This window comes from Lacerta agilis, chromosome 7 (assembly GCF_009819535.1).
Source record: "Lacerta agilis isolate rLacAgi1 chromosome 7, rLacAgi1.pri, whole genome shotgun sequence".
Taxonomy (NCBI): Eukaryota; Metazoa; Chordata; class Lepidosauria; order Squamata; family Lacertidae; genus Lacerta; species Lacerta agilis.
The window spans coordinates 31,321,943-31,334,677 of record NC_046318.1 but is presented as its reverse complement, the minus strand read 5'-3'; the positions used below and the strand labels follow the sequence as shown (position 1 = coordinate 31,334,677).

Sequence of the window (12,735 nt, the reverse complement as noted above, 5' to 3'; positions counted from 1 at the left end):
CGCTTCGTGAGTTTGTCGCCGGGGAGGGGGAGTTGCTGCTGCTGCTGCTGCTGCTGCTCTTAATTGATCGGCGCCGAAATCAGGAGGAAGGGGTGGCCCGCCCGACGCCGACGCCAACTCGACTTTCCCCTCGCCACCAAGTCCTCCTCCTCCTCCTCCTCCTCCCCCCCACCTACCTAATCGCCCCTCCACCACCACCACCACCCCCTTCCCCCCACCACCACCCCAGCGCTCCACCTCTCGCCGATGTCTCTGCAAAAAGCAGGCACCAGAAGACGCCTCAGTTAGCAGCATGTCTCGGCGAAAGCAAGCCAAGCCCCAGCATCTCAGATCGGACGAGGAGCTGCAAGCCGAGGTGCTTTCGGAGCAGGGTAAGCCAGAGGGCGCAGCAGCCCCGGGGGCAAGGAGAGCTTTCTTTGCGCGCTGGAGTTGAGGGGTGTGCGCTTCCTGATCCTGGGGGAGATCCGGTGGGGTTTCTTCTTGGAGATCTGTGCGTAGAAACGATTCCCCCCCCCCCTTGGGAAGTGAGAGGCGGCAGAAAGTGCAGCCGGGCGTTGGGAAGGAAAGTTAAGCCGCTCTGCCCAAGTTTCTTCCGGCTTCCCTCCCTCCCTCCGCCTCCACCTTGCCGAGCTTCCCTCCCTTCCCGCGAAGCCCTTGCTGGCCCTGTTGCGTGCGCCCGGCCGCTTGAATTATGGCTGGGCTTCGGAGGGAGACACTTGGACCGGGGCGGGGGGTCAGGCAGAGCCTCTAGTGTGGGAAACTGACGCCCCCCCCCACGCCCAACCGAGGCTCGCCTTCTCGCCGCCTCTCCCCATCGGGGTTCACGATCTAGAGTTTTGGACCGAAGAAACCCAGCCGCTTTCTCCAACGGGAAAAGTTAATAAGAGCTCCCCCCCCCTTTTTTTTTCTTTCGTTTTTACGAAGCCGCCGAGGCTGCAAACTACCGCCCGCCTCGGGACTTTGGGCTCCGCTGGTGTAACCGCCCGGAAGCGGCCCTGACGGCGGCGGCGGCGGCAGCTGTCGCGTCCCCCTTGGCAACAAATAAACCCCACGAGGCCTCTCTATGTGTATGAAGGGGGAGGGGGGGAAACCCCATCTCCCCACCCGATGCGAACCGTGTTTTACTCTGAAGTAAGCCCCTCAGTTCCCCCCCCCCCAGCCCTTGGGAACTCGTGGGCGAGAGGGGGCTTCGTCGAGGCCCCCGAGGCTCCTCCTCCCTCCGACGCCCAGAGAAGGTGGCCAGGCCGAGGGCTTTGGAGAAGATCGCTATCTGCGCCTATGACTTCCTGCCGCTTCCTTCAAAGAAACAGGCCAAGGCGAGAGGGGGTGGAGGTGGTGGTTCCTTATGTATCTCCTGGGCGTGAGGGAGGGAGGCAGGCCTGGGGTGGATAAGTTGCCTGCCCTCAGGGCCAGAGCTTAGGTCTCTACTCCCGCCTTCCCTTCCCTTGCCATCTCTATTGCCATGAAGATGTCCATGGCTTCGAGGTTGGATTATGAATTGCCATCATCTTTTCCCCCTCTTCGCAAGGTTGAAAAAGGGGGTTTCTTTGGGCCCCTGCGTGGCAAAGGGTGCACTCAGCCTTGCCAAAAATGCTCCTGAAACAAGTAGCCTCCGATTTCCAAATCTCTTGTGGTTTGCAGCTGGTCAAACTTATTTTCTTGAGCTGTCATTTTCGAATGTGTTAGGATCACATTGTAACTATATTCACCATGTGGCTCTTAAAATTTGCCACTTTTTTCTGGAGGGGAAGACAAAATCCACTAGGAAGTTTTCCATCCTTTCCCTCACAGAGTTATTGCCTACATTTCTAGCGTAATCAGGAAACATCGTGGTTGGAAATAATTTTCTTCCCCTCCCTGTTGATCAATAATTACTTCATCCAGTCTTCTTCCTTTTTATTTTGCCCAAGAAAAAAAAAGCACCTTGGAAAAGGAGTTTGTTGGGGGGGGGAGTTGGCAACAAAGGATTTTTCACTATTTTAAATAAACTTTACAGCCTTGAAGCTTAGGGCAGTGTGGCTCGGTTTCATTAGCATATGCTAGATTGGCAAATGCTCAGGACTACCATTCCTACCATCTCCTTTTCCTAAAAGGACTCCAAAAACAGAAGTGGAAGGGGTTGGCTGCAGCTAGTAATGTGAAAAGCTTCTTGGGCAATGGCAATAATAGATAGGCAGCGAAACAAGTTCCCTAGGTCACAGCAGAAGTATAAAATTACGCATTTCTTGTTTTGTTATTAACACTTCCTTTGGTTTCAAAATACTTCAATGTAGGCAAATCAGCATTTCTTTAATAAAGATACAGCATTGTTATTTAAATCTGTAGTGGTTTGGGAGGGTCCTTGGTTTAAGAATTTAGACAACACTGAATATTTTAAAAAGTTAACGAGGGGTAGAAAGTGCCTCATTACGGTACTTCTGGTGAGTTAATAAATTGAAGAAAATTGTTCAGCTTGGAGGGTTTTTCTTTGGGGGGGGGGTTGCTTAGCATCTCTTATCTATGTAGCCATGTCACCCAAGATTAGAACAGGAGATATGCTAAAAAGAAACGCTTGCATATGGTGTGTAGATTAAGAACAAAGAATCTTTTTGTCATGGAAATGTTTTTTTCTCTTTTTTTCTTTTTTTGGGGTTTTGTTTTGTTTACTTCATCACATAGAATTTCTCACACTTGGTTTGTTTTGTATTGCCCTCAATGACTACATGATCAAATGAATGGATTTATTTCTGCCGAATGAGAAAGACAGTCTTTCCATCAAAAGGACTACATTGCATCCCAGTGAGGAATTTTAAAAGCGTTATTATTGTGGTCCCTGAATAGCTCAAAATCGGCTTTCACAGCAGCCCTTAAAACGCAACAATGTAAATACTTCTCTGCTTTAGAATGTTGTAATCAGAATGCTCTATGTCCCTTTTTAATATATCTTAATTCATAGAGTAAAACATTATTGTAAGGGATTAGTAATGAGCTGGAGTAGCCCTGCTTGCATGTTGCACTTTCATTTTCAGAAACAGGAATATAGGGAGGTACATAAATTGCTGTATTTTGCAGGCACATGAGTTTGGTGCTCATCATTTACACATTTTTTTACGTTTAAGTATTTTTTTTCTCTTTAAAGAGAGTTCATAAGAGTTCAAACGTATCTTATAAAGTCAGCTCTCATCATTGTAGTTTACAGTTATAGTCAAGGCATTGCCACAGTTCCTGGCTCTTGTTTTGCAACAGGCCAAAAACTAGCTCTCACCATTTATAGCACGCAAAAAGAACACTTGCAGCATTCCCCCCCCCCCAAAAATACTCTATAATCTAAATATATTTCAACCTTCATTCTCATTAGTATTTTTAACTACTTAGTCTTTTATATAACATAACTGCTTAATCTGCTGCTAAGTCTATAAAGCTTGCCTATTTCATATGTGTGTTTGTGTATAGCTACACACACACATACACACACACACACAATCACATTTAATGTTGCATTTGAAAACTACTTTCATTAAGGAAAGCTATTAAGTGTGAATGCTCCTTTTCCTGGCAGATATTATGTTACACAGTAGCAAAAAGAAACCTGACAGTTTGACATAGTGGAAGATAAACATTAGGCCACATTTAAAGTTATACGAAGGCCAGTCAATTTAGGTGGCAGTGTTACAATAGGAAGTTTTAGCAATACAATAAATAATTGTTGAAGTCAGCTTGAACTACAGTGCAGTGCAACTTTATTACACGAAGCAGAGCATTCTGAGAAGTATGAAAACCACTCAGAATATCGCAAAGTGATATTTTGAAATGTTTGTTGTGGAAAAGATAGTTTTGGCAATTTGGAGAGCGAATGCTTGCATGCAGCGATTAATTAGAATCTGTATAGCGGTTTATGCTGACAAGTAGTGAGTGAAAGGTATTTATGCGCTAAACGTTTTAAATGGTGCCATATTGAAAGAAATGGTCATTATAAAGAGTAGCACAATAACTGAAGGAGTTGTTATAAAACCCAATATGGTGAATTTGCTGTTCTCTATGCTGAATGAGTTTAATCTCAAATATCAGGAGACTCTACATCCCCAGTTAAATGATTATCTCTAAATCAACAGATTACTAGCATTACAGAACAGTTTTGTTTTGTTACAGCAAATGGGAATGTTGCACACACTTTAACCCAAATGCAGTGACAATGTTGAAGAGGAGGGAGCCCCTAAGCGTTTTCTAGTGGATGATAACTGATCAGAGATGGCCTCAAAAATAATTATTAGAAGAAATTTCAAGAATGTATTTTGTACCTTTTAAGGTAACAGTAATTATTGCTTAGCTTACGTGTAGTAGGAACCAACTCTTACTATAATGTTACATGGCTAATAAAAATACATTTGTATTGTGCTATACAGTATGTGTGTGTGTGTGTGTGTGTGTGTCATACATTGATATTATTGCTCTTGAAATTATGCTCATAATTTTGATACATTTGAAATAGATATAGAAATATATATGTCCAGACAGACAGATAAAGGCATACCTTTAGTAATATAAATATTTTGGCTCACTTCAGTACTGTATTAGACATTTGGGGTTGTTTTTTTCCCCTGCCCTCAGTTCATTGTAATATAGCCAGTTATTTTGTAGATGTGGGCCTGTAGCATACTTGCTAATGTCCATTAAAATTATGTAGATAAAGAAGTGTGGGTATTACGTTATACTATTCTGTAACCTGTAATACTCTTAAGAGCATTAGAAGTAACACTAAGCCCTGAATTAAATATGAAATTGTGTGACTTTTCCCAAGCTTTCTACTTGGAAAATAAATAATAATTAGGCCATTGGTTTGTTTGGTTTGCAGTTTAAAAATAAGCCTTTACAAGATTTGCTGATTAACTGTTGGCATGAGGAAAGACAATTAACTTATTTTGCTTGTACTTGTAGACTTATAGATGGCTGCATTATAATAATTTCATTCCTATTTCATATCTATTCAAAAACCCCTCCAAAAGCATGGTTTAATAGCAGAAATTAAATTTACTAGTTTATTATTTTAGTATGCAAATGATAAAGCGGACTAAAAAGCCTCAAATTCTTTTGTGCTATTAATCCCAGATATGCCTCTTCAAGGAGGCAGTGAAACATATGCCTTTCATGAATAAGAAACATTTAATTTTATTTGAAAAATCATTACAATCACCTCTGTGCAATTAATATAAGCTGGATGTTCATATTGGAATGCTGATCACTTTTCTAGCCAAAATGATTTTTCCCCAGGATCATATATATTCTTAAAGCAGATACTTAGAGTGTTTTAACACACTAATATTCTGAAATTCGAATCAGCCTAAACAAAATTGTGCGCGTCATCCATTTAAACACAGGATTTTAAGATTTGGTTTGTTAACTGAATGCCAAAGCCACACTAGCATGTCTAGTAAGCATTTAAAAAACAGCAACAAGGGCAGAACCCATTCAGCTTTGGATAATAAAACAGATGTACTAGGATGTTGAATAATTTCTGTCATATTTTGAACTATATATAATAGGTGAAAAATACAAATAGTGAAGGTTTAGTTAAAAATAGCTTCAACAGTAAGCAGTAGATAGATTCAAAACTATGCTCACCTAATAGTGCAAAATGTCTGCTGCAGTTACATTTTTATATGAATAATTTCACTTCTTTTACTTTAAATATTTGTATTCAGTAAGTAGTTTGGATGGAGTTTTTGAGAGTGCTTTCTAGGAAAATGAACTCAAGCAGTGGAAAGGAAACAAGGTGCGCATACATAGTCTCCTCCTAAACTTGTTTGAGAGTAGACCACTTTGAGATCCATGGGTGTGTTTTTTTATTATCATAGAGCAAGTGCTGGATAGTTGCCAAAGGCAGTGACAAGTCATGTCACACAAGTACTGTAGAAAATATAAAATATCAATGGTTCTTTTTGTAAAATAAAAATAAAAATACTTTATCATCAAAGAATCATACTGTGGGTGATTCTTTTGTCTAATCATGAATGAATGTTGCAGCAGCAATACCTAAGCAGAACTCAAAAGCAGTTCTTGTAAAAAGTTTAGACTTTTGAGCTAAGGATGGAATAATATGCACCGATGAAAGACAATAGGTCTGCATATTTTGCAAAGGAATGCTTTCCTTCTCCTTGTGCTGAAGATGTACATATGTTATGTTTAGCATTCGAGACCACCCCCTTTTCTGTTTTCTGTGCTTTGGTGCTGAGTGTATTGCAGAGTCTCTTTTTTGTTTGCTGTCGGTGAAAAGGTGGGATTGTGTGGAGTGCCAGCAAGCTTTCCGATGGACTCTCCCTGAGGGTGGGTAGTTAGAAGTGCTTTGACAAGGTTTGCTGATTTAACCTTTGCCTGCTTTGCCCTGCCAGGGGTGGCCACTAGATGTCAAGCTCATAATACAATTAGTACATCTGTGCAGTTGACCTTGGCAGCGCGGCTTACCACTTGTTCTGTTAAGTGTTAACACCGACTCTGAGTGTTAACTAGAGATCCGTCTGAGTTTTTGGTACATTATGTGCAGCTTATCAAATGCCCCATCTAGTTCGACACAAGTGTTTACAGTTCTAAAGAAGCGGGGGGAGCCTTCTTTTATGTAGCTTTGAATTCCTTAATTAACCTTGCCAGAGCTGATGCAGTTTTATTTTGCTTAATCGAAGCGACTTTGTTGGTCATCCATCTCACTTTCTATGTATATTAATGTTTCACAAGGATGATGGCAACTGACCCAGTTGGTTTGTTAGTGGTTATATTACTTTATTTATATAGGATAGTTATCTGTGGAGAGCTAGATCGGTGAGATAACACTGTATTTCGAGGCTGGAGTTCAGGCCTGATATTGCAACCATGCACTTATGCAAATAGCTACGATGCTGTCAGCGTGGCAGGAGTGGATATGCTTCTACAGAAGGTTCTGTGTTATCAAACTGGTATTCCGTTTCTCGTGCTCTCAAACTTGTAAGCGTCAAAATGGGTTAGATGTTAGCTTTTGTTTTGTGAACAGTATCTGAAGCTGGAAAGTCGCATTAAAAAGTGATCTCTTACATTTTTTAGACCCCTATTATGCAGTATTTAATAATTCGTCACTTGATACACATCAGCAATTAAACCTTAATGTTGCATTAGCTCTTAATAAAAGTTTGTGTCACCTGTGTTTGGGTACTGGAAACACGAACTAGCTTGCAATGAATTACAAATCCTGGCACAACTGAATACGTGCAGTATTTAAACTTCGCCAGATCATTGTGCACCATTGCTTTCCACCTGCTTCTAAAAATACACTGCTAACATTTTAATATATGATACTTACCGTTTTGCAGTTAGTCAAAACAAAATGTAAAGTGCTTGCTGTGTTCTTTATATGTGCAGAGAAATGCCCTAGTGGCTGGCTGGATGTTGCATTTGTTTTAAGCAGAAAGCAGTTAGTGACTGTGCCACAGGTGGCTGTTAAATAGTGAAATTTAGGCCACTGAATAGATCAAAATAAGTATACCGGGTCAATGTAAAGTTTTGCATAGCAAGAGTGCCCTCCACTGTTCACATTCATATTATCAGTTTATGTGGCCTGTGGAAAAAGGGTAGAAATTTTTCTATTGAGTGTGGAATTTCTTCTACATTGTTAAACACAGTAGGGGTCTCTATTTGTCTCCTCCTGTTTCACAGCTTGGGCTCAGTATGTGATAATTCATCTTTCTTTATGGGATTCAAAGCTATCATAAAAAGAGTTAAAAAGAATTAATTTGAGAGAAAATAAAAGTTATTTTTTAATGTGATGTTTATTTTAAGAGATAACATAGCTAAAGCAAAAGAGTAGTATTAATTATCTATAGTGAATGAATGATATTAGATGTTGATAGCTGTTCAGTTAAGGAACATGCACATTAAAAGATAACTGAGCATCTATACTGACACAAAATAGATTTTGATAAGTAAAGTTATGTTTGAAAACACTGCGGAAAAATATTTTGTCATTCCGACAATCTGAATGTGTACAACCTGCCGATCTTTATTTCAGTAGCCATTGAGAATCAGAAAGTTTAATTAGTTGAAAAATTGGCTAATGCCCATAGTTTAAGGTATATTATAGTTTCATGAGCCTGTTTTTCGGTTTTAAAGCTATTTTCATTGTATCTTCAAGTTTGCTAAGGATTTTTTCCTTTGGGGAAAAATGAATATTTCAAAATTAATGTAAGATTTTTCATCATTTGTATGCTGAATGGATTTGTTACAATTTGTTTATCACTTTCAATAGTGTAGAAATAATGCATAGTGAATTGAACTTAAATTATCCTCAGAGTAGACTCACTGAGATCGGTGGGACTTAAGTTAGTCATGACCAACTTAAGTCTCATTGATTGTGAAGCATCTCCTCCATGAATTACCATGTTTGAATCCACCCCAATGCTTTTGTACTTCCTTGGTTTACAACCAACAGCAGGTGAATAAGTCATGTAAAGCATATTAACAACAACAGTAAAAACATTTCTGATACTACAAAAACAAATTATCCTGTTGATAACCAATGCCCATTGTGAAATTGACATAAAAGTTTAAGATGCCGTGGGAAGCAAAATTAGCATTAAGAACAGGATTTCCTCAGAGAATGCTATTTTAAATTGTACGTAAATTGTCATGGCCTGGGTAAATAATAATTGTAAAGGGTCTTGTTTGCAAAATTAGAATACGGAGACAAAGCTTACTCAGGGTAGAATAGTTTTCTGTGCCATTTATTTTAGGAAATACTGGAACATAAACCGGACGGTCTTTCGTGCCTGTACACATAAAAATATTTGAGAGCAGGTAGGGGAACAAGAAAAGGCAAAAGTGGGCTCTTGAGGGTTAGAGAGCGTTGTCCTGCAAATACAAACACTGCAGGGCCAGCAGCGGCAAGTAAAAGCGGATGTGACATTTGTTTTAGTACTGCCCTCTGCAAATAGTGCATATTTTAGGATTTCAGTTCTTCTTTATTCTTAACATGTAAGATTATTCCTTAATAATGGGAAAGCATACAGTCCCTGTTGCATTTCTGTCAGGCCCTTCTGATTCTAATGGAGAACTTGTACTGCTTGCAAACTGCACAAATACAGCTTGCTCTAGTAGATGCTGGGACATGGTGTGCTAAACCTCTTTGTACGCAGGGGGAAATATGCCAAAATTGGGGGCACATTGGCTCCCCCCCTCTTCCTCCCTCCTTTGCTCCATCTCTCATCTCCCTCTCTGCAGAGATGTATATGTTTCATATAGGAATGTGTTGCTTTCTACCTAAACATTTGACCCTTAAAGGCAATTTAGTAGCTACTCATAGTAGTATTGCTCCATGCAGGTAACTGGAATTACTGGAGTACCAGTTTTTACTGACATTCCCTGTCTAGAACCCAGTCCACAATCCAGGCACCTTAGATTCTTATTGGCTTTAATCCAAATATTTTGACTGAACTATGGCTGTGGATTTGGCTGCGTATGACATGAATACAGATATATTCTCTCCACATCAACTCGTTGAATCTCTCACATAGACCGAACCCAAACTAGTTTACAATCAGAATGTAAGAAACTTCCTCAGAATAAGCTAATAAAAAATTTAAGATGAAGTGCTGCACTGTAAATTAACAGGTCATTTCAAAAGTATATTCCTATTAATAGAAATATATATTGCATATCTTTTTGGCTTTTTTAAAAGATAGGGTTGAGAGTGCTGAATATAATCAGAGTTTAAACTTGCCCCAGAGAGACATGTATAAGCAGCATTTGAATGTTTAAGGCAACAAAATGTTGTTATGGGCTATTTCCATCAAAGACTAGAGCGAATTCTTTTTAAAATCGATGGGAAAGGCTGGCTCCATGGGGATTTTGATTTGAATAATCAAAAAGAAGGAGAAAAAATTAATTACAAACTGCATCACAGTGTATTACATTATTGCATTTTTAAAAATTGTTATAAATTTTCAGAAGCCTGTTATTTTCTCTTGTACAATTTTTTGCAGATGATTGTTTCAGTGTAAAACAGTATTTATTTATAGGCACACCTCAATGGACTGAATGAAGATTCGTACTTTTAGATGATCGTGAAATTCATTAGAATGTGCAGAGTAAACTGCACATTATGATTCTAAACCTTTAATGAAAGTGAATTCTGTTAACCTTTTGTAGAACGTAAGTAGGGAATCCTTAGAATCATCTAATTTCTATAAACTGTGCTCCAAAATCGATGCACCTTTCCTGTTAGTGAGTTATTATGAACCACGATAAACATTTTCAGTATTAAGAGCTTTCTTCAGATGAAACTTTAAGAAAAATCTCTTTTGAAAATTATGATGATTTTTAGAAGTATTGTAAAATCAGGTGGTTTGTTTTTTTTTAAAAAAAAATCAGTTTCATTATCTCTCATTTTAAATAGGCTTGAAGAAGCATCTCTCATTTTGGTGCCAGTAGACTAGAAATTAAAAGGTAGATACAGTCTCAGTAATCAGAGCACAACATGGAATTTAGTTTTCCATTCATTTCCTGTTAAGTGATAGAATTGGGTCAAAGGTAATCTGGAGAAATAATTGTAAACTATCAGAATATGGGTTTTAATTTGGAAAGAAAAATAATTCTTTCCAATAATTCTTTCTCAGACTTCTGAAAATATTACTTTATCGCATTGGTAAAATACTATTTTATCATATTGATACACTATTCCTCAACAAAGCTAAGGGATGTGTGCCTTCAGCTCTTCCTCAACAACCCTGTGAGGTAAGTTAGACTGAGGGAGAAAGAGTGACTTGTTGAAAGCTACCTTCTGTTTAGCTTTATGGCGGAGCAGAATTTATGTTTACACCTCCCTCATCCAACTCCTGTACTCCAAACCACTTTGTCTCTTTTAAAAATGGCCATATGAATTAGTTGCAACATTCTCCTTTAAACACTATCTGTACTTCAACCCTAAGCACATTTACTGGGAACTTACTCCTGTATGCATATGTCTAACATAATATAGAATTATATGGTGACAATATGTTTCAGTTTAGACATTGGACCAAAACTTGGTTTGTGTCTGTAGTTGAGAACCATACAGTGGTGTGGACCTTCGCCTACTTTAATTTGCTCATCACTCCAGCCTCTAAGAGTGTTGTTGCTTAGTCATTTAGTCGTGTTCGACTCTTCATGACCCGATGGACCAGAGCACGCCAGGCACTCCTGTCTTCCACTGCCTCCTGCAGTTTGGTCAGACTCATGTTGGTAGCTTTGAGAACATTGTCCAACCATCTCGTCCTCTGTCGTCCCCTTCTCCTTGTGCCCTCCATCTTTCCCAACATCAGGGTCTTTTCCAGGGAGTCTTCTCTTCTCATGAGGTGGCCAAAGTATTGGCGCCTCAGCTTCAGGATCTGTCCTTCCAGTGAGCACTCAGGCCTGATTTCCTTAAGAATTGATAGGTTTGATCTTCTTGCAGTCCATAGGACTCTCAAGAGTCTCCTCCAGCACCATAATTCAAAAGCATCAATTCTTTGGCGACCAGCCTTCTTTATGGTCCAGTTCTCACTTCCATACATCACTACTGGGAAAACCATAGCTTTAACTATACGGACCTTTGTCGGCAAGGTGATGTCTCTGCTTTTTAAGATGCTATCTAGCCTCTAAGAGTAGTGACCTCTAGAGGTGGTTTTTCAATCCAGACATCACACCAAACCATAGCTAGGGTAAATCATGAAGTGAAGCCCTATTTCATCTCAAAAGTTTCATATTCTTGTTTGTAGGCTATTCTCAAGCTGTGGTTTGTCAATTGCAACATACCGGTAGCTCCAGCCATGGTTGAGCTTTCTTAACTATGTAGCTAGGGTGGCAAGGGCTGAATCTTTTATCTTGTTCTCCAAACCTAATATGTATGGACTTACTGAACTGCCTTGGCCATATATATGGATATGAACTGTCACATATATTTGGCTAAGAGTGGTCTGAGAAAGAATTGGCCCTTTGCAATATAAAGGATTCAAGTTTTTTCTGATGTATGACTGTGGAGTAAGTAACTTAGGGAACAAGTTGCTGGTTTAAATTGCTAGTAATCACTATCTCCAAATGTCCATTTGTTGAGTGGCTCAGAAAACTAAACAGCGAAGTGTGCAGTTATTTTCTCCAGCCTCCATAGTCTCATTACTTTAGAAAAATGAAAAATACGTATGAAACATTGACACTAGCAATTGTAAAAAAAAGTTAATATGAAAAGTAAATATGTATTAGAATTGTAAACTGAAGTAGATCAGCCTCTGAGCACTAATTCATTCTCCTTTCCTTAAGCTTTATAGTGAATACTGTTTTTAAGCTTTTATTATCATAGAAAGGATAGTTTCCCATCGCTTAAATCTAAAAGTTCAGTGAATAGGATAAAGCTTGCATGAACCTTTGCTACTTTACTTTCTATTGTGCACTGTTACCTTTGTTTTATACTGCTGCCATTAATATCAAAGTGCAGAATCCAGTTTCACTCCATACGTACTAATTTGGTAAAATAGTGTTATAAATACGGCAGAGATAGTGCTTATGGTTTTAAGGCTTGAGTACAAAATAAATTGTTTTACTTTTTAGTTCTATGACAATTTTACAATATACAGCTAGTAAGCAACTTCGTGAGACTCACTTGTTCACCTTCTGTAGTACTTCTGTGAAGGCTCATTTGTATTTATTCCGATTTAAAATGATGTTTGCCTAGTCAGTTTAGAGAAAATCAGCCCCCCCCCCAATTTCTAAGAGAAAAGTAATAGCAAT

General features: G+C 39.2%; 1 protein-coding gene across 1 annotated transcript in view; it reads left to right on the top strand.

Annotated features, from left to right (window-relative positions):
- The first annotated feature begins 209 nt into the window (after positions 1–209).
- The window catches only part of SALL3 (spalt like transcription factor 3), a 23,399-nt gene continuing 10,873 nt past the window's right edge, over positions 210–12,735 (top strand). The window contains 1 exon segment of the mRNA XM_033154772.1: positions 210–371. Within this exon segment, the coding sequence (XP_033010663.1) occupies positions 293–371 (79 nt within the window). The 5' untranslated portion in view covers positions 210–292.